The following is a 23241-nucleotide window of genomic DNA, read 5'->3' as shown; positions in this document are numbered from 1 at the left end:
ACTGGAATCCTGCAGTGTTTTTACATGAGGCGTGAGTGACTGGAATCCTGCAGTGTTTTTACATGAGGCGTGAGTGACTGGAATCCTGCAGTGTTTTTACATGAGGCGTGAGTGACTGGAATCCTGCAGTGTTTTTACATGAGGCGTGAGTGACTGGAATCCTGCAGTGTTTTTACATGAGGCGTGAGTGACTGGAATCCGGCGGTGTTTTTACATGAGGCGTGAGTGACTGGAATCCTGCAGTGTTTTTACATGAGGCGTGAGTGACTGGAATCCTGCAGTGTTTTTACATGAGGCGTGAGTGACTGGAATCCTGCAGTGTTTTTACATGAGGCGTGAGTGACTGGAATCCGGCAGTGTTTTTACATGAGGCGTGAGTGACTGGAATCCGGCGGTGTTTTTACATGAGGCGTGAGTGACTGGAATCCTGCAGTGTTTTTACATGAGGCATGAGTGACTGGAATCCTGCCGTGTTTTTACATGAGGCGTGAGTGACTGGAATCCTGCCGTGTTTTTACATGAGGCGTGAGTGACTGGAATCCTGCCGTGTTTTTACATGAGGCGTGAGTGACTGGAATCCTGCTGTGTTTTTACATGAGGCGTGAGTGACTGGAATCCTGCCGTGTTTTTACATGAGGAGTGAGTGACTGGAATCCTGCCGTGTTTTTACATGAGGCGTGAGTGACTGGAATCCTGCCGTGTTTTTACATGAGGCGTGAGTGACTGGAATCCTGCCGTGTTTTTACATGAGGCGTGAGTGAGAGGGATAATTTGTGGAGCGGAACCTGCACTGGTGGTTGAGTGTTTAGAGTTTAAAGTTGAGCTGACTGGCTTGTCCCTGGGGAGGAGAAGGAGGGAGGGAGGGGATGAGGGGAGGTTAAGCATCCCGGGTCACTGGAGCAGATTTAGGGTGTGCTCAGGAAAGAATCAGTCTACTCTTGGCTCGATGCTCTTCCGCTCTCAGCGCCTTTCCCAGCCTCCAACCTATTAAAGCATTCCTCGCATACTTTAGCTTCACTTTCCACATATCCAACGTGATTCCTTCAGTGCTTTCTGCCACACTCTGTGCTCTTACCTTCCCTCATTCTCTCTCTCTTTCTCACTCGCTTACTTTTTTTTCTAACTTTATTCCTCATTTCGTCTCTCCTTTATGAGTATCCGTCTCCTCTCACTTTCTATCCACCCTCACGGAAAAACTGCATACATTTCACGTGATCAGGTGTTCCAAAAACCTGTGTTTTCACGTGTCCATGTGATCTTATGAGAAGTTAATATGATAACATTCTGTGTTTCTCCAGTAAAGGCATCCCTACTGTGAGTGTAGGTAGTGTCTCCTGTTATTGCTACTTGAAAGCGCTCCAAACTGGATGAGGCTAGCCTGTGATTGATTCTACACACTCCATAAAGCACACCCTCCCCTCCCTGATATGACAATTAGCCGCTATAAGATCTATGAAGTGGGGCTTGCAGCACGCAAATTAAGGGATTCATTCATTGTGGGAAAAAGGAGAGTACAGTACTACACTGGTTCAGGCTTTTCAGTTCCCTTTTCCCATGTAGGCCTGCTATATACTACGGAGACATATTTAAAATATTGACCAATGCCATTAAGTTTCGATCGTTGGGTTGTAAAGTTCACTGATGAACCCACTCTGGTCATTAGTGCTTGTCTACTTGTACCAGAGCTCAGCTATTGATTTACAGCGGAGTTGTGTGTTACCACTGTATAATAAGACATGCCTCATGCAACTAAATACTGTAACACACCACAAGATACCTACCAATCTCTCTATTTAGGACATGCATAATCTGAGTTTGCTCTCCAATCCAAGGTGTGCTTCATAGTACAAGAGTCTCAGGGCTACGTAATGGAAGCACTTTCTCAGAGTACACACACTAACACCAAGACTGTGAAGCAGACACATACAAAGCTCTCCCTCGCCCTCCATTTGGCAAATCTGACCATAATTCTATCCTCCTGATTCCTGCTTACAAGCAGAAATTAAAGCAGGAAGCACCAGTGACTAGATCAATAAAAAAGTGGTCAGATGAAGCAGGTGCTAAGCTACAGGACTGTTTTGTTAGCACAGACAGGAATATGTTTCGAGATTCCTCCGATGGCATTGAGGAATACACCACATCAGTCATTGGCTTCATCAATAAGTGCATCGATGACGTCGTCCCCACAGTGACCTTACGTACATACCCCAACCAGAAGCTATGGATTACAGGCAGCATCTGCACTGAGCTAAAGGCTAGAGCTGCCACTTTCAAGGAGCGGGACTCTAACCCGGAAGCTTATAAGAAATCCCGCTATCCCACTAATCCCGCTAAGCACAGCCGGGAGCTGCCCAGAGACACGAGCCTACCAGACGAGCTAAACTACTTCTATGCTTGCTTCGAGGCAAATAACACTGAAACATGCATGAGAGCACCAGCTGTTCCGGAAGACTGTGTGATCACGCTCTCCACAGCCAATGTGAGTAGGTCAACATTCACAAGGCCGCAGGGCCAGATGGATTACCAGGACGTGTACTGCGAGCATGCGCTGACCAACTGGCAAGTGTCTTCACTGACATTTTCAACCTCTCCCTGTCCGAGTCTTTAATACCAACATGTTTTAAGCAGACCACCATAGTGCCTGTGCCCAAGAACACTAAGATAACCTACCTAAATGATTACCGACATATAACACTCATGTCTGTAGCCATGAAGTGCTTTGAAAGGATGGTCATGGCTCACATCAACACCAATGTCCCTGAAACCCTAGAACCACTTAGATTTGCATACTGCCCCAACAGATCCACAGATGATGCAATCTCTATTATACCCTTTCACACCTGGACAAAAGGAACACCTATGTGAGAATGCTGTTCATTGACTACAGCTTGACTACATTGACTACAGCTCAGCTTTCAACATCATAGTGCTCTGCAAGCTCATCAATAAGCTAAGGACCCTGGGACTAAACACCTCCCCTTGCAACTGGATCCTGGACTTCCTGAAGGGCCACCCCCAGGTGGTAAGGGTAGGTAACAACACATTCGCCATGCTGATCCTCAACACAGGGGCCCCTCAGGAGTGCGTACTCAGTCCCCTCCTGTACTCCCTGTTCACTCATGACTGCACAACCAGGCACGACTCCAACACCATCATTAAATTTGCCAATGACACAACAGTGGTAGGCCTGATCACTGACAATGACGAGACACCCTATAGGGAGGTGGTCAGAGACCTGGTCGTGTGGCACCAGGACAACAACCTCTCCCTCAACGTAATCAAGACAAAGGAGATGATTGTGGACTACAGGAAAAAGAGGACTGAGGACTCCCCCATTCTCATCGACGGGGCTGCAGTGGAGCAGGTTGAGAGCTTCAAGTCCCTTGGTGTCCACATCACCAACAAACTAACATGGTTCAAGCACACCAGTCTCCCTCAGGAGACTGAAAGATTTGGCATGGGTCCTCAGATCCTCAACAAGTTCTACAGCTGCACCATCGAGAGTATCCTGACTGGTTGCATCACTGCCTGGTATGGCAACTGCTCAGCCTCTGACCACAAGGCACTACAGAGGGTAGTCGAGTGGCCAAGATTCCTGCCATCCAGGACCTCTATACCAGGCGGTGTCAGAGGAAGGCCCTAAAAATTGTCAAAGACTCCAGCCAATTTCTCTAAAAATGGTCAAAGACTCCCTCATCATAGACTGTTCTCTCTGCTACCATACGGCAAGTGGTACCGGAGCGCCAAGTCTAGGTCCAAAAGGCTTCTAAACAGCTTCTATCCCCAAGCCATAAGACTCCTGAACATCTAATCAAAGGGCTTTGATTTGAGATAGAAGAGATTGGAGTCCATGGCATCCTTAATTACGAACAAAAACATTCAAATCTCCAGAAAATACAAGCAATGACAAGTATGAGCCGTGTCATTGACGTGCTAAGCATCTCAGCCCGGAGTATAGCGTCAATCTTTTTGTTTACCCAGAACCTGATGCTGCATCGCACTCATTCTACCTGCCTGCCTCCCTGCCTGGTCCTTGGTTCCTGCCTCTTCTCCTCTGTCTGTCTGGCCCCTGTTCTCCACTCTATCAGCACAATATCACTCCTCAATAATAGTTTCTAAAGAGTTGACTCTCCCAATGATGTGTTATTGAAGCCATCAGTGGCGACCCCTCGCTGTCCATTGTGAATACAGCGTCCACAGCCTCCCCTCCATCTCAGACCCTAAATGATGTCTTAACGGCTTTATTTAGGAAAGGTCCTGGCTAAATGTCTGTAATTACATTGATCTAGGTCTGTGGGAATGGACAAATGAATGGCTGTGTGTCAAGCCTGCTGGAGTGGATGGCTATTGTAGTAAATACAGTATAGCCAATTACACTGTAATGCTAAGGAATGCTATACAGTAGGCTGGGGCTACAGTTAAACTCAAGGCCACAGGCTAGAATATAAAGGCTAGCTTTGTTCACTGAATTGACTCCACCACAGTCATTTGTCATAATTAGGAAAACACTTCTCTGGATCTGTATGCTGTGTCTGCCCCTGAACGTCTACTGTATCTGCTTAGCTTGTTGTCCCATGAAATCCTAGAGCCCTCAGTTTCTAATTATGCTAATTGAATGTGTGAAGCCTGGCATTTAGTCATACATTATTAATAAATAGACACAATGGAATCTCTGGTAATACCGACTCACCCACTTCCACTCTTTATTTTCCTCCACATGTATTTCTCTCTCCTCTTCTCTCATTCCTTCTCTTCTCTCCTCTGACCTCCTTTTCTTCTGCCTGTGACTCTCTCCTCTCTCATTCTACTCTAATGTTGGGGTTTGGGTGTTGAGCGATTAGTGTTATGGGACTTCTCTTGTTCTGACTTCAATGAGAGGAATTTGAGCAATGCTCCGTTAAGATGACATATTCTGATAAAGTTCATTATAATGATGTCTAGATGGTTCTACAATGGCTGGTTGTGTGGCAATGCTGAGGAGAGAAAGGCAGAGTGTGTGGAGTGTGTGGCAATGCTGAGGAGAGAAAGGCAGAGTGTGTGGAGTGTGTGGCAATGCTGAGGAGAGAAAGGCAGAGTGTGTGGAGTGTGTGACAATGCTGAGGAGAGAAAGGCAGAGTGTGTGGAGTGTGTGGTAATGCTGAGGAGAGATAGGCAGAGTGAAAGTGCTGAGGAGAGAAAGGCAGAGTGTGAAAGTGCCTTTATTTGCATTTGTGTCATGCAATGCCTTTGTAACCACAGTAAAATATGGAAATGGTTTTGAATAAAGAAATCCAAACCTTGAAGAGTCAAATGTGATAATACCTACACCACCACACCACTGAATAACACCCACTCATTGAGTCATTTGTGTTTGTGCTGTCAGCCACTGTGACTGACAGCTTTTCCATTTATTGATTTTCAAAACAAATTATTGACAGTGTAAACTGTAAATAATGTCAAAAGTTAAATAAGTGTCATCTTTACAAATATTTTTAAATAGTTCATGTTTTGTTCATCAGTGACATACACTACAGTTCAAAAGTTCGGGGTCACTTAGAAATGTCCTTGTTATGAACAAAGAGCACATTGTTTTGTCCATTAAAATAACATCAAATTGATCAGAAATACAGTGTAGACATTGTTAATGTTGTAAATGACTATTGTAGCTGGAAACGGCAGATTTATATCTACATAGGCGTACAGAAGCCCAGTGTCAGCATCCATCACTCCTGTGCTCCAATGGCACGTTCCATTTGTACGAGATCTGGCAATTTCTCGCATGGAATAGCCTTAATTTCTCAGAACAAGAATAGACTGACGAGTTTCAGAAGAAAGTACTTTGTTTCTGGCCATTTTGAGCCTGTAATCAAACCCACAAATGCTGATGCTCCAGATATTCAACTAGTCTAAAGAAGGCCAGTTTTACTGCTTTGTTAATCAGGACAACAGTTTTCAGCTGTGCTATCATAATTGCAAAAGGGTTTTCTAATTATCAATTAGCCTTCTAAAATGATAAACTTGGATTAGCCAACACAACGTGCCATTGAAACACAGGAGTGATGGTTGCTGATAATGGGCCTCTGTACACCTATGTAGATATTCCATAAAAAAATCTACAATTTCCAGCTACAATAGTCATGTACAACATTAACAATGTCTACACTGTATTTCTGATCAATTTGATGTTATTTTAGTGGACAAAAAATTAGCTTTTCTAAGTGACCCCAAACTTTTGAACGGTAGTGTATATTTGTGACCATCCTCACGCTGAGATTCTCTGTGAAAAGAGCAGAAGCATAATCATCCAGGAAGAGGGATGATAAGTATGGAGAGGGCTCTTTCTTTCAGCCACAATAAAGAGCCACTACAGAGCATAATATACCTTCAGCACTAAGAGCTGCTCTGCTCTAATCTCTTCTGTTCTGGGAGGCGGTTTGAGGTTTATGACAACAGTCAATAGCAATGCCCAAGGCTTTCCTCCTCCAAAGTGCAGGAGTGATTTTCTCGATGGATTGGATTGGCTAACTTAATTTGGCTATCATTTGTATTTCCATGTGCATTACATCCTCTCCCATCCTCTCGTTGTGGCTCAGGCTGCTGTAGAACGGCTTCATAAAAAATACCTGCTGTTTAGTCACCTGCCAGAGATGTGATTTGCGTTGACGGCAAAGATTTCATTTGAGTAAACAGTCACCTGAGACACCTCACTCCTCTCTCTCTCTCTCTCTCTCTCTCTCTCTCTCTCTCTCTCTCTCCCCCCCCCTCTCTCCACACCCCTCTCTCTCTCCACCCCCCTCTCTCGCTCTCTCTCTCTCTCCACACCCCCTCTCTCTCGCTCTCTCTCTCTCTCCACACCCCTCTCTCTCGCTCTCTCCCCTTCTCTTTTTTTCTCTCTCTTTCTCCCTTCTGCCGTGTCTCTCTTTCTTTCTTCCTGTCTCTCACCCATTCCAGCCTTCTTATCTCTCTCTCTTTCTCTCTCTCCCTCTTTCTTTTTCACTCCCTCTGTCTCTCTCCATCTACTGCCCTCTTGTTGTAAACCACCCTCCCTCCATTGTGTCTCATGTGTCATTGGGCTCCTGTGGTCTGGTATTTTCTCATGTTCAGGCTGTTCAGGCTGACTGTGCACTTCTCTTCTCCATCATCTCTGTCTCGCTCTATGTTTTTCTGTCCAGCTGGAGGGAGAGAGATCTTGTGGGAATGCAGACAGGATGCCTGCTTTGTCTGGACAGTCAGTCAGTGTGTGTAGTGCATTGTAGTGTGAGCTGGTCACACTAGGTTTGTGTACTGCTATGTCACTGTTACGGCTTAATCTGACTAACCACGCTTTCTCTGTCTCTCTTTATCTTCACAGAGTCTGTGTTCTACTGCTGCCATGGCGACCCTGGCCCCACCCTTCTTCCTGCTGTTTTGGCTCCTCCGATTGGCCAGCGCCGCATTTCCAGAGGAACCGGGGCCTCTGAACTTTATACCCACTGAAGGTAACACCTCTCTCACATACAGCGTGTAGATTATGGGGTCACTGTCATGGTTTAACATGGAAGGGGTGGAGTAGTGTGAGGTGTGACTGAACGGGTCATATGCAGGATCTGTGTTGTGGGAGTGGGGTCAGGGCTGACATGCATAGTGTGAGGAGTAAGGCGTCAGTGAGTTGTGTGGGTGCGAGGTCAGAGTCAGGGTTGATGTCACGCTGCTCCCACAGAGGGCCAGACTCTGAGCCTCCATTATAGAAGGGCAGTCTCCAGACCAGAACAGAGTTGGCCATGATTGACCACAACTCAATAGTATCGACCAAGACCTCCCAGCTGAATTCAGACCCTTCTCAGGCTATCAATGCTGAGATGTAGGAGTCCTGTAGGGTCCTGTAGGGTCCTGTAGGGTTTTGGATTAAGGCAGATAATGGGCCTAGACAGGGAGGCAACAGTCTCAGCATATCTGTGATGGGTGGAAGGGGGAACAGAGATGGACAGAATAGTGGGAGGACACAAAAGAAGAAGGAAGAGGGCACTCTATCACTTACTCCAGTCAAGGCCAATAAGATATGGCAGCGTTAGACGGTTTCCCATGGTAACTCAGCAGATGTATGGTTCCCTCTTCCCTGTATCCTCCCTCTGCTCTCTCCCCTCTCTGTTCACCCCCAAGATAACTACTGCATGATAACAAAATTATGTAACTCCCTCTTTTTTGCTCTCTACTCCTTCTCTCTCATCCCTTTCTCTCCTCCTTCTCTCTCATCTTCTGACTCTCTTTTTCTCTCTCCCTCACTGCTCCCTCCTCCTTCTCTCTCTCATCCTTCTCTCTCATCCTCTGACTCTCTCTCTCTCTCTCATCCTCTGACTCTCTCTCTCTCTCTCTCTCTCTCTCTCTCTCTCATCCTCTGACTCTCTCTCTCTCTGTCTCTCTCTCTCATCCTCTGACTCTCTCTCTCTCTGTCTCTCTCTCATCATTCTCTCTCATCCTCTGACTCTCTCTCTCTCTTTCTCTCTCTCTAAACAGTGGTACGGCGGTACCCAGTGTTTCTGGGTCGGCCACATCGTTCATCCCTGAGACAGGAGACACTGCATATTCAGAGAGTTCTCAAGGTGAACCGGACTCTCTACATTGGAGCCAGGTATATTTCACAAATATAAATGTTTATATTCCACAAATATAAATGTTTTCATCAGATTTTAGCCACGAGCATTAATGTATTTATTCAGCCATCTTTTATAATCCTGCATACATTGTCTGTGTATCATCAATCACATATGAAAGTAAATGCCATTGAATCTGAATACATTTGTATCAAATCAATCTCAAAGCTCGCAAAGGACATTATCTGAGCTAGTGGTGGCCGCGGCTATAGAAGTGAGTGATTAGGGCCTCCCGAGTGGTCTAAGGCACTGCATCGCAGTGCTAGCTGTGCCACTAGAGATCATGGTTCGAGTCCAGGCTCGGTTGCAGCCGGCCTTGACCGGAAGACCCATGGGGTGGTGCACAATTGGCCCAGCGTCGTCTGGGTTAGGGAAGGGTTTGGCCGATAGGGATGTCCTTGTCCCATTGTGCTCTAGCGACTCCTGTGGCGGGCCGGGCTCAATGCACGCTGACACGGTTGCCAAGTGTACGGTGTTTCCACCGACACATTGGTGTGGCTGGCTTCCGGGTCACCATTAAGCGGGCATTGTGTCAAGAAGCTGTGTTGTGTTGTGTTTCGGAGGACGCACAGCTCTTGACCTTCGCCTCTCCCGAGTCCGTATGGGCGTTGCAGCAATGAGACAAGACTGTAACTGCTAATTGGATACCATCAAATTGGGGAGAAAAAGGGGTAAAAAAAGAAAGGAATACAACAACGAAAAAGGAAGTGACTCCCATCCGCAGAGTGTTGGTCAGGCCAGGCTGGAGACCCAATGTGCTGATTCTGGTTAGACTAGTCTGTTGATGGGTGGTGTTGGACCAGAGGCCACACAGGTTCAATTACATCTGTTGTCTTGTCTTCCCTTTCCAACCAGAAATAGAAAACAACAATCAATCTTCTTCTAATGCTCTAAAAGATGACGGATGATGTCACAGACAAGCTTAATATTACTGGGAACCTATTAAAAAGACTACAATGTCTGTGTAGGGCAGACATATGGTGGTGGTTACAGCAGACTAGGCCATAGACATTCCCAATAAGGAGCCCCATACTGTGTCAGGAAATGACTCGGTCCGTGACCTTTGGCCTTTCTCTAACCTCAAATCCAAAGGCCTAATAATAAATAATTATGTCAAATCCTGCAGCATTTGGCTCCAGCCGCTCTGGCTACACAGCCTAATAATAAAACCTAGAGGCTGAAGACAGGAGGCCTGTAGTCACCGCAGCCCGTCTCACTGCAGGTTAGTGATCAAATATAACCACAACCAGGAGACTCATGTTTTAGTGCCACTGTTACATGATAGAAAAGGTAAACTAATGCCTATGTCTCAGTGGACCGGATGGTAGTGAAATCCAATAACCAGAGTTAGTGGGAGGCAGAGCGTGCATGCATGCGTGCGTATGTCTGTGTGTATAAATGTTGAGCCGGGCTGCGAAAAGCCAAGCAGATAGACTTAAAAGTGCAAAGGTGCCTGAGTACCTGTGGGGAGGCCGGGCTGATTGCCTGAAAGCTGCAGCAGAGTGGCTGGCCTGATAAGAGGCTCCAGTGAGCCCAAATCCTGTCACCATTAGCTTAGGTGTTCATACTGCAACGATTAAAGCCCTGCCCCAAGCCCCAAGCACCTGTTGGGGAGCTTCTGTCACTCTGTCCTCTCCCATCTATTGGCTGGCCAGAGATGGAGAGAGAGACGGAGGGAGAGTGGGGGAGAGAATAATTGGCCCAACTGTCCTGAAAGCGTTACCATATAGGAGGGGACCGGAATCTGAATTTATGAGCAATACTGTAGCCCCTGAACCTTTATTTATTTTATTGATTTATTTAACCTTTATTTAACCAGGAAGGGCTCATTTAGATTAAAATCTCTTTTTCAAGAGCGCCCTGGCCAAGATAGGCAGCACCAAGTCATTACAAAAAAATTACAGACAGACAACATGAAAAACTACAAGTAATCTAGTAAAAACCATTGAATTCACAAGAGTATAAAACAGCAAATTAAAAACATTGACAGGTCAGGGAATCAGCCTCAATCTTTCATCAATGATTTAAAAACACCAATCGGGACGAGTTCTTCCAGTTTAAAAGTATTTTGTAAGGTGTTCCAAGACGATGGCGCAGAGTGCATAAAAGCCCTTTTACCAAATTCAGTTCGGACATTTGGAACAGTTAGCAGGATAAAGTCCAGCGAATGAAGAGAGTACCCACCACATTTCTGAACAGTAAAAATGCACAAATAAAAAGGTAGTAAGCACAAAATGGCTTTGTAAATAAAAGTATACCAGTGACTGAGCCTACGAGTGACTAGAGAAGGCCAGCCAACCCTGGTATACAAAGTGCAGTGGTGCGTAAGGGTTTTGCAGTTTAAAATAAATCTCAAAGTGCCATGGTAAAGAGTGTCAATTGATCTCAAACACTGAGCGGAAGCATTCATATATACAATATCCCCATAGTCTAGTAAAGGCATACATGTAGCTGATACTAGGTTCCTTCTAGCTTCAAAAGAAAAACAGGCCTTATTCCTAAAATAAAATCTTAATTTCAGCTTCAATTTTTTGTAAGTTGTTGAATATGCAATTTAAAAGAGAGGCCGTCATCAATTAAAATTCCAAGATAATTATATGATGTTACAACCTCAATCTCCTTGCCCTGACTGGTAGTAATAGGTGAAAGGTTCAGAGGTCCATTTCTTGCATTAGAAAACGCCATTAGTTTAGTTTTGTCAGTATTGAGGATAAGCTTCAATTGACACAAGGTATGTTGAACAGTCTAAAAAGCAGTTTGCATGTTCTGGAAAGCTTTTGTAAGAGACGAGGCACAACAGTAAATAACAGTATCATCAGCATAAAAATGAAGTTGTGCATTTTGGACATTTTTGTCTAAATCATTTATATAAATAGTGAATAAGAGAGGACCAAGTACAGAGCCTTGGGGCACACCATTCAATACAGACAATTTAACAGACATAAGCCCATCAAATTGAGTGCACTGAATTCTATCAGACAGATAGTTAGCAAACCATGCAACTGCATGCTCCGAAAGACCTACACTCGACAACAGAGTCCTTCAAAACACATGATGGTATTTCATTAACATTACTGTTACCAGACATAGACTTAAATAGCCTTTCAACACTTTCTAGGGTCATTCAGGTTATCAGTGGTAACAGACATAAAATATTCAGACTTGACCTTCCTGAGAAGAAAAGAACACTTGTTTCGTAACTGCCTAAAAATAAGCCAATCAGCATCAGAACATGATTTCCTTGCTTTAGCCCAGGCTAGATTACGGTCGTGAATAATACAAGACAGCTCAGAAGAAAACCATGGATTATCCCGCCCTTTAACCCTGAACCTGCGGAATGGGGCATGTTTGTTTACTATTTGGGAAAAACCATCATGAAAGAATCTTGCTCCAGTCAAAATAAAACAAATCATGAAGGAAAGCCTGCTCATTAAAACACTTCAAATTTCTCTTACGAATAAAACGTGGGTTTGTCCTAGGAACCTTAGTATTTCTGTCAGCAACAACAGCACAACGGTCACTTAAATCATTACAAAAAACACCAACCACAGAATATTTATGTGGAACATTTGTCAATATCAAATCAATCAGGGTAGATTTATCTGGGCATTTAAGATTTGGGCGAGTGGGTGAGTTAATCAACTGGGTAAGATTCATAGAATTACAAAACATTTTTAAATCATCAGACACCGGCTTTAACCAACACCAGTTGAGATCACCAATCAAGATCATTTCACTGTAAAGAAGTTTAGACACAAGGTGCGTCAAAGAAGAAAATGCATCACCGAGAGCAGAGGGGGGTCTATAACAGCCAATCACAGTTATAGAGAGCAGAGGGGGGTCTATAACAGCCAATCACAGTTATAGAGAGCAGAGGGGGGTCTATAACAGCCAATCACAGTTATAGAGAGCAGAGGGGGTCTATAACAGCCAATCACAGTTATAGAGAGCAGAGGGGGGTCTGTAACAGCCAATCACAGTTATAGAGAGCAGAGGGGGTCTGTAACAGCCAATCACAGTTATAGAGAGCAGAGGGGGTCTGTAACAGCCAATCACAGTTATAGAGAGCAGAGGGGGTCTGTAACAGCCAATCACAGTTATAGAGAGCAGAGGGGGGTCTATAACAGCCAATCACAGTTATAGAGAGGCCCTTTGAAACCTCAATATTCAAAGCAAGAAATTCCAACTGTTTACAAATAGTTTCAGACTTTGCCACACTTACATGGAATGTAGATTTGACATATATAGCCACACCCCCACCTTTCTTAACCCGATCAGTGCGATAAACATTGTAACCACTTATGCAAATATCCTTATCAAAAACAGACTTGCTGAGCCAGGTTTCAGAAAACACAATTACATCAGCATCAGTTGATTTAGCCCAAATCCTAACCCCATCAATTTTTGACAACAGGCTGCGTACATTGAACTGGCCCTCTTTTAGACCCTGAGCCCGGCGGAGCGAGAGAAAGTACACACACCTATTGGCCAGGCGTTGGAACCCGGTCCAGGGAACAGAACTGAAAACCTGAAAAAATAATATTTATCAAGGAACAGAATTAGAAACGGGAACAAAAGTGATCTTTACTGTTCCGGAACAGTTCCATTGTTTTAAATGCATGGAAACCGGTTAATAATGTTATTTTACATTGCAGGCAACAAAGCGCCTATGATCCGTCAATGCTAGTGAGGGATAGATACTATAGTTATCACATTTGACATAGGATTTATTAACTACAAAATGGTAAGATATGTTTTTAATTCTGGTCCCGCTCTTCACACACAAGCTTGAGGTCCAACGTTAAGCCAACTCTGAAGTTCAAAGACATTCAAAGTTCCCGCCATAGAAGCCCCTCCTCCTCCTCAGGTATAATTCTGTGGGCCTAATTCAGATAATGCATGTCATAACAAGGTGCACAGCACTTCAAGCCTCCTCCTCAGCCCTCTCTTGCTCTCTCTCTCTACTGTATTAGCTCACGCTCCAGTGCTCTCCTCTCTATAAGTAGATGTGTGGACTCTCTGGACCTGTCACACAGCTCCAGATCCACTGGACTAATCCACAGAAATAAACCAATTGAGCAGTGCTTATCCCAATAGGAGAGAGGCTACCAAGGAACATGGCCAATACATGATTAATTGGTTCCAATTATGGTAAACCGTAAGAGGATTTTGCCATCTGGATTTTGCGAGCAGGAGAGAGGCAGTAGAATCTATCTCTCCATTAGAGGCTGAAGAGTGAGAGTGAGCATAGTCGCTGCCAGACCAGACCATCCGCTGGCCACGGAGAGACGCAGACCTCAAAGCTCACAGGGGGATCATCTATGCGACACAGACGCACAGTCGCCACAGACGCTTCAGAATAGAGCCGTCTGGGGTCTGGCTACAGCTGCCCACTCAGCTGTAGGGAGTAACATAGCAAACAGGAAGTAGCATGCAGACAGAGGGACAGCGACAGAGTCACAATCAGTCAGCACAGGGAGGGTCAGGGTCACTGATTGGTCAGAAACATCTATTTGTGTGGCGTTCTCTGCAAAGTCCGTGTCTGACAGCTCAGAAAGGCTTAGAGAAGCTCAGCATCTGAACAACCTAAAATAGGCATTTGAGAATAATACAACACTTTGGACAGTTCACCGGGTTGTTGCCTATAAATCTGAACGGTAATCCACACGTATATATTCTGTTAACTCAATTTGCAGGTCTTCAAATGCCAGTCGGAGGACATTTTATTGGTGGTCAGGGAGATTGACGGCCTAGCCTGCCTTGTGAACCGCCTGCAACATAAACAATGTCAAATGCAACAGTAAAGCAGAGAGGTCAATCTAACAGCCTGAAGGAGACACGAGACGTAGAACAATATTCACTGGCCTCTTCAAACCACAGCAGCCTTAGCTTAGCCACACCCACTGAGAGGCCTGTTCACATTTTCATATGTTAATACTGGACAGGGCTGAAGTGCTCTGGATGCGATTACGCCACACTCACTGCCCTACTTGATTGTTTGTAGGCTGCTTAAACTTTGACCCAGCCCAATGAGTGAGGCACAGAGTAAGTGGATGGTAATTCTACCCACATCACTTAGCCACCGTCCTGTATTGTGAGGGAGGCAACCTAGGGAGGGAATCTTTGAGCAAACCTAGAGGAACCACCAGTGAATAATTCAGTAGAGGAGCGCTTAGGCTTACCCTGTTCCCCTACCAAAGACACCCACACACGCACACGCAGGTGCACGCGCACGAGCACGCGCACACACAGAGAACCTGCCTTCTGCTGAGGAGTAAGGCAGAACAGATGGAAGGCAGATCTAGGAGATAAGATCGATACTGCTGCAATAACATAGCTTTGGCAGATTTACAGATTAGAACATTCAAAGCCTGGTGTCTGAAAGGAGTTTGGCACAAGCAGAGCCTCTCCAGCTTATTCACCAGAGATACAGGGCCTTGATCAATATGCAACATCAGCTGTTAGCATCTTCCTTAAGGCTCCTACCCTAACTCAGATTCTAAAGGCCCTTTCACAGGCACGGCAAGGGGGCTCCCGAGTGGCGCAGCGGTCTAAGGCACTGCATCTCAGTGCTGGAGGTGTCACTACAGACCCTGGTTTGATTCCAGGTTGTATCACAACCGGCCGTGATTGGGAGTCCCATAGGGCGGCACACAATTGGCCCATCGTTGCCCGGGTCAGGGTTTGACCGGGGTAGGCAGTCATTGTAAATATACATTTGTTCTTAACTGACTTGCCTAGTTAAATAAAGATTCAATAAAAAAATATCAAATAAAATAGATAAGAATTATGAATGTATTAGCAGTGAGTAGCATGAATGCATGCTATTATATGATGGGACCATTAGCATTGTGTGCTGTCTGTGTGTGGGTGGGTTATGAATGCATGGTATTATATGATGGGACCATTAGCATTGTGTGCTGTCTGTGTGTGGGTGGGTTATGAATGCATGCTATTATATGATGGGACCATTAGCATTGTGTGCTGTCTGTGTGTGGGTGGGTTATGAATGCATGCTTTATTATATGATGGGACCATTAGCATTGTGTGCTGTCTGTGTGTGGGTGGGTTATGAATGCATGCTATTATATGATGGGACCATTAGCATTGTGTAGCTGTCTGTCTGTGTGTGGGTGGGTTATGAATGCATGCTATTATATGATGGGACCATTAGCATTGTGTGCTGTCTGTGTGTGGGTGGGTTATGAATGCATGCTATTATATGATGGGACCATTAGCATTGTGTGCTGTCTGTGTGTGGGTGGGTTATGAATGCATGCTATTATATGATGGGACCATTAGCATTGTGTGCTGTCTGTGTGTGGGTGGGTTATGAATGCATGCTATTATATGATGGGACCATTAGCATTGTGTGCTGTCTGTGTGTGGGTGGGTTATGAATGCATGCTATTATATGATGGGACCATTAGCATTGTGTGCTGTCTGTGTGTGGGTGGGTTATGAATGCATGCTATTATATGATGGGACCATTAGCATTGTGTGCTGTCTGTGTGTGGGTGGGTTATGAATGCATGCTATTATATGATGGGACCATTAGCATTGTGTGCTGTCTGTGTGTGGGTGGGTTATGAATGCATGCTATTATATGATGGGACCATTAGCATTGTGTGCTGTCTGTGTGTGGGTGGGTTATGAATGCATGCTATTATATGATGGGACCATTAGCATTGTGTGCTGTCTGTGTGTGGGTGGGTTATGAATGCATGCTATTATATGATGGGACCATTAGCATTGTGTGCTGTCTGTGTGTGGGTGGGTTATGAATGCATGCTATTATATGATGGGACCATTAGCATTGTGTGCTGTCTGTGTGTGGGTGGGTTATGAATGCATGGTATTATATGATGGGACCATTAGCATTGTGTGCTGTCTGTGTGTGGGTGGGTTATGAATGCATGGTATTATATGATGGGACCATTAGCATTGTGTGCTGTCTGTGTGTGGGTGGGTTATGAATGCATGGTATTATATGATGGGACCATTAGCATTGTGTGCTGTCTGTGTGTGGGTGGGTTATGAATGCATGGTATTATATGATGGGACCATTAGCATTGTGTGCTGTCTGTGTGTGGGTGGGTTATGAATGCATGGTATTATATGATGGGACCATTAGCATTGTGTGCTGTCTGTGTGTGGGTGGGTTATGAATGCATGGTATTATATGATGGGACCATTAGCATTGTGTGCTGTCTGTGTGTGGGTGGGTTATGAATGCATGGTATTATATGATGGGACCATTAGCATTGTGTGCTGTCTGTGTGGGGTGGGTTATGAATGCATGGTATTATATGATGGGACCATTAGCATTGAATGCTGTCTGTGTGTGGGTGGGTTATGAATATGGTATTATATGATGGGACCATTAGCATTGTGTGCTGTCTGTGTGGGTGGGTTATGAATGCATGGTATTATATGATGGGACCATTAGCATTGTGTGCTGTCTGTGTGTGGGTGGGTTATGAATGCATGGTATTATATGATGGGACCATTAGCATTGTGTGCTGTCTGTGTGTGGGTGGGTTATGAATGCATGGTATTATATGATGGGACCATTAGCATTGTGTGCTGTCTGTGTGTGGGTGGGTTATGAATGCATGGTATTATATGATGGGACCATTAGCATTGTGTGCTGTCTGTGTGTGGGTGGGTTATGAATGCATGGTATTATATGATGGGACCATTAGCATTGTGTGCTGTCTGTGTGTGGGTGGGTTATGAATGCATGGTATTATATGATGGGACCATTAGCATTGTGTGCTGTCTGTGTGTGGGTGGGTTATGAATGCATGCTATTATATGATGGGACCATTAGCATTGTGTGCTGTCTGTGTGTGGGTGGGTTATGAATGCATGGTATTATATGATGGGACCATTAGCATTGTGTGCTGTCTGTGTGGGGTGGGTGGGTTATGAATGCATGGTGGGTTATATATGATGGGACCATTAGCATTGTGTGCTGTCTGTGTGTGGGTGGGTTATGAATGCATGCTATTATATGATGGGACCATTAGCATTGTGTGCTGTCTGTGTGTGGGTGGGTTATGAATGCATGGTATTATATGATGGGACCATTAGCATTGTGTGCTGTCTGTGTGTGGGTGGGTTATGAATGCATGCTATTATATGATGGGACCATTAGCATGGGTGGGTGAATGCATGGTATTATATGATGGGACCATTAGCATTGTGTGCTGTCTGTGTGTGGGTGGGTTATGAATGCATGGTATTATATGATGGGACCATTAGCATTGTGTGCTGTCTGTGTGTGGGTGGGTTATGAATGCATGGTATTATATGATGGGACCATTAGCATTGTGTGCTGTCTGTGTGTGGGTGGGTTATGAATGCATGGTATTATATGATGGGACCATTAGCATTGTGTGCTGTCTGTGTGTGGGTGGGTTATGAATGCATGGTATTATATGATGGGACCATTAGCATTGTGTGCTGTCTGTGTGTGGGTGGGTTATGAATGCATGGTATTATATGATGGGACCATTAGCATTGTGTGCTGTCTGTGTGGGGGTGGGTTATGAATGCATGGTATTATATGATGTCTGTGCTGTCTGGGGGGTGGGTTATGAATGCATGGTATTATATGATGGGACCATTAGCATTGTGTGCTGTCTGTGTGTGGGTGGGTTATGGGAATGCATGGTATTATGAATATGATGGGACCATTAGCATTGTGTGCTGTCTGTGTGTGGGTGGGTTATGAATGCATGGTATTATATGATGGGACCATTAGCATTGTGTGCTGTCTGTGTGTGGGGGTGGGTGAATGCATGGTATTATATGATGGGACCATTATGGTTATGAATGCATTATATGATGGGACCATTAGCATTGTGTGCTGTCTGTGTGTGGGTGGGTTATGAATGCATGGTATTATATGATGGGACCATTAGCATTGTGTGCTGTCTGTGTGGGGGTGGGTTATGAATGCATGGTATTATATGATGGGACCATTAGCATTGTGTGCTGTCTGTGTGTGGGTGGGTTATGAATGCATGGTATTATATGATGGGACCATTAGCATTGTGTGCTGTCTGTGTGTGGGTGGGTTATGAATGCATGGTATTATATGATGGGACCATTAGCATTGTGTGCTGTCTGTGTGGGGGTGGGTTATGAATGCATGGTATTATATGATGGGACCATTAGCATTGTGTGCTGTCTGTGTGGGGGTGGGTTATGAATGCATACTTCCTGATTAAATCATCCATTAATTCAATTTCTTCCCAAGTGAGACAATTCAGGCCTCCCAGCAAAACCAACTTTACTGCAAGTGAACTCAAATGAGACCAAAGTAAACCAAGGGGAAAAACATTATGCAATTCAAAAATGTCCATTATGCAATTCAAAATGTCTATTTATCAACCATACCCTGAAATGTGTCCCATTATACAGAGCTGAATCCCAATCTGTTTTATTCAGATATATTGTAAATTGTTACATAGTTATAGCCAACAGATTTCATAGCCTACAGTGCATGAACAGACAAAGAAGATTCAAACATTTAATCCAACCATTATTCTGTGGCATGTCCAGAATTGCCCATAGGATAGTGGAGTATTTCTACTGCTGCTATGTGTGAGAGCGTGTGGAATACAGTTGAGTGCTTGTCTAAGACTTAGCTAGCTTTGTCTTGCTGTTGGCTGACTGCCGTGCTCTTTGTCTGTCAGAGATGACCTTTTCCGTGTGGAGCTGGACAATGTGGCGGGAGAGGAGATGTTCTACACTAAGGTGAGGCCCTCTCCGTGCACACACCTCATTAACATCTTACAGTACAGTCTAACCAGCGTAACTGACACGGTTGGAATGCCAATGTCTGTCTGTTATAGAAGAGAACATGGGAGTCCAACAAAAACGACATCAGGACCTGCAGGATGAAGGGCAAGCACGAGGTGAGCTGGGGAATGCACACACTTTCAGGGTTGAACACGCATGCACGCACACGCACACACGCACACACACACACACACACACACACACACACACACACACACACACACACACACACACACACACACACACACACACACACACTGAAACATGGCACAGGCCCCACCTTGCCACCTGGAGCCGGGCATTCATGGTGCCAAAGGTTTGACTGGCACTCTGCTGGCACTCTGCTGGCTCTTCTAAGAGGAGGGGGCACCACCATGTGCCACCCCAAGTGTTCCTGTTCACCTAAACCACTACACACTTCTGAGGTCCAGCCGTCCCACCCCCTTTATGAACATGGCCACCTCGCAGGACATTCCAGTTGTGGTGTGTGCCCTCACAAAATGGAGGGGGGGGGGGGGTTAAACCAAGGAGGTGAGCTGAGATGTGGCGAAGAATCAACAGTGAAACAGTCCCCACAGTCAACCCAACCCACGCATGACTACCTCAGCTATCTCTCACACACCCACTCTCCCTCCTCTGCACTTCTCTTGCCCCCACCAACACAGCGGGCGGATCAGTGCCTCTCTCTTCTGACTTCACACACATTCTCCTAGCTCACACACCAACCCACACACAAACCGACCAGGGCATTATTGAAAGGTGTCTCTGTAGGAGAGCGAAAAAAGACTGACTTAACACTGAAAATAACACCTGACATCAAATCTGTGTGAGACACCCCGAGACGAAGGCTCAACGGAGAATAGGGAGCGGAAGGTGGAGGAGGTAGCCTAGCGGCAGGTAGCCTACTGGTTAAGAGCATTGGGCCAGTAACCGAAAGATCACTGGTTTGAAACTCAGAGCCGACTTGCTCATGTAAGTCGCTCTGGATAAGAGCATCTGCTAAGTTATTAAAATGTAAAATGAGACAAAGGTGGTTATGGGGGGGGGGGGGGGTCAGTCCCACCTGGCTGCCCACAGGCCTGACTGAGAAGAATAAAAGGCCATCCTCCCCCTAATGACACCAGGTCCCTCATCCCCTTAGCCTTCACCCACAGACACATGCACACGTAGAAACACACACCTCTGTCCTCTAGGCCCCTGTCCTCCACCATCCACACCATCCCCTTAGCCTTCACCCACGGACACATGAACACGTAGAAACACACACCTCTGTCCTCTAGGCCCCTGTCCTCCACCATCCACACCATCCCCTTAGCCTTCACCCACAGACACATGCACACGTAGAAACACACACCTCTGTCCTCTAGGCCCCTGTCCTCCACCATCCACACCATCCCCTTAGCCTTCACCCACAGACACATGAACACATAGAAACACACACCTCTGTCCTCTAGGCCCCTGTCCTCCACCATCCACACCATCCCCTTAGCCTTCACCCACAGACACATGTACACATAGAAACACACACCTCTGTCCTCTAGGCCCCTGTCCTCCACCATCCACACCATCCCCTTAGCCTTCACCCACGGACACATGTACACACGTAGAAACACACACCTCTGTCCTCTAGGCCCCTGTCCTCCACTCACTCTCTACCCTCCACCCTCTTCCTCCACCCACGCCACCCTCCTCCACCATCCACACCATCCACTTATCCACTTCGCCTCCTGCAAATGTCCTGTCCGGCTCCCGGGATGGTTTTGTCAGATGTGATACATTCGCCACCAAATTAATTGGTTTTGTAATTAAATGTTTCTGGTTGGTTGATCAGAAAGGGCATATTCTCATAATTGGGTGGGAAATTCAACATCCTTCGTCCTCCTGGTGGACTTTAAAGGAGCCATTTTATTGTCCAGCTGAATGCAGATGGGTTCCCTCCCTCTTTCTCTCTCTCTCTCCCTCTTTCTCTCTCTTTATTTCTTTCTCCTAACCCTAGAGACTGTCTCAGTTGTATGCAGCCTAGACTCAGAAACAGAGAGAGAGACTCCCCAGCTGGGGCTGGCTCAATGCCAAGCACAAGGGCAAGGCCAGTCAGTATGCAAACAAAGAAATTCCATAGACTTTTTTTAAAGAGCAGGTTTGCATTGATATGTGCAGCACTTAGTGAGATTGTTTGATCAATATGTTGTTGATACCCACTCTCAGAGGGGGTCTGCATTTCAGTCCTCTATACCAGACAAGATCAATCTAACCATGATATGGTTCCACAGCTCATTGTACGTTTATTATATAGTATCTCTGCAGATGCCCTATATACAGCAGCTCTCCGGCTGCTCAAAACAACCTCGCTCAAAACAACCTCACACGCGCCAAATACAACAGAATACAACAACCTTACAGTGAAATGCTTACTTACGAGCCCTTAACCAACAATACAATTTTAAATAAGTGTTAAGAAAGTATTTACTAAAAGACACTGAAGTAAAAAAGTTTAAAAAATAAAAAAGAAAGAAAAATAGAAAATAAATAATTAAGGCGCAACAATAAAATAACAGTAGCGAGGCTATATACAGGTGGTACCTGTCACGTCCTGACCTTAGTTCCTTTATGTCTCTATTTTAGTTTGGTCAGGGCGTGAGTTGGGGTGGGCATTCTAAGTTTTGTGTTCTATGTTTTCTATTTCTATGTGTTTGACCTGGTATGGTTCCCAATCAGAGGCAGCTGGCAATCGTTGTCTCTGATTGAGAACCATACTTAGGTAGCCTGTTCCCACCTGGTGTTTGTGGGTAGTTATTTTCTGTGTAGTGTGTGTTGCACCTGACGGAGCTGTTTCGGTTGTGCCTTTTGTTACTTTGTTATCTAGTGTTCAGTTATATTTAATAAAATGCCGAACACGTACCACGCTGCACCTTGGTCCTCACCTTCTTCCACCAACGACAATCGTTACAGTACCGGTGCAGAGTCAATGTGCGGGGGCACCGGTTAGTCAATGTAATTGAGGTAATATGTACTTGTAGGTAGAGGTAAAGTGACTATGGATGGATAATAAACAGAGAGTAGCAGGAGTTTAAAAATAGGCATTTGATTAGCTGTTCAGGAGTCTTATGCCTTGGGGGTAGAAGCTGTTAAGAAACCTTTTGGACCTAGACTTGGTGTTCCGGTACCACTTGCCGTGTGGTAGCAGAGAGAACAGTCTTTGACTAGGGTGGCTGAACATTTTTAGTGTCTTCCTCTGACACCGCCTGGTATAGAGGTCCTGGATGGCAAGGCACCCTCTGTAGTGCCTTGCGTGCGGAGGCTGAGCAGTTGCCATACCAGGCAGTGATGCAACCCGTCAGGATGCTCTTGATGGTGCAGCTGTAGAACCTTTCGAGGATCTGAGGACCCATGCCAAATCGTTTCAGTCTCCTGAGAGGGAATAGGCGTTGTTGTGCCCTCTTCACGACTGTCTTGGTGTGTTTGGACCATGATAGTTTGCTGGTGGACAACCTGCTCCACTGCAGCCCGTCAATGAGAATGGGGGCGTGCTCGGGCCTCCTTTTCTTGTAGTCCACAATCATCTCCTTTGTCTTGATCACGTTGAGGGAGAGGTTGTTATCCTGGCACCACACTAACAGGTCTCTGACCTCCTCCCTGTGGTGAACATGTTTCTGAGTTCTTAGCAGGCCACATACTGCAGTAATTTGGGTTGTTCTGGTCAAGAATAGACCGCAGTGAACTCGACAGGGAGCTGGCCCTGCAATCTCCAGGTCACCCGTCAGTTGTCCTAACCACTACTGCCACAAAGCTGTCTTCATTAGTCTCTGGATCTCTCCCTCCT

General features: G+C 45.5%; 1 protein-coding gene across 3 annotated transcripts in view; it reads left to right on the top strand.

Annotated features, from left to right (window-relative positions):
* The window catches only part of LOC115144926 (semaphorin-6B), a 153449-nt gene that overhangs the window by 68936 nt on the left and 61272 nt on the right, over window positions 1-23241 (top strand). For all 3 annotated transcript variants that reach the window (XM_065003076.1, XM_065003075.1, XM_065003077.1), the window contains exons 2-5: window positions 7331-7457; window positions 8473-8587; window positions 19316-19376; window positions 19475-19537. In XM_065003076.1, the coding sequence (XP_064859148.1) occupies window positions 7331-7457; window positions 8473-8587; window positions 19316-19376; window positions 19475-19537 (366 nt within the window). The remainder of the gene's footprint in view (window positions 1-7330; window positions 7458-8472; window positions 8588-19315; window positions 19377-19474; window positions 19538-23241) is intronic.

The sequence above is a fragment of the Oncorhynchus nerka genome, linkage group LG17, assembly GCF_034236695.1.
Source record: "Oncorhynchus nerka isolate Pitt River linkage group LG17, Oner_Uvic_2.0, whole genome shotgun sequence".
NCBI classification, from domain to species: domain Eukaryota; kingdom Metazoa; phylum Chordata; class Actinopteri; order Salmoniformes; family Salmonidae; genus Oncorhynchus; species Oncorhynchus nerka.
This window is presented reverse-complemented; position numbering and strand designations above follow the sequence as displayed.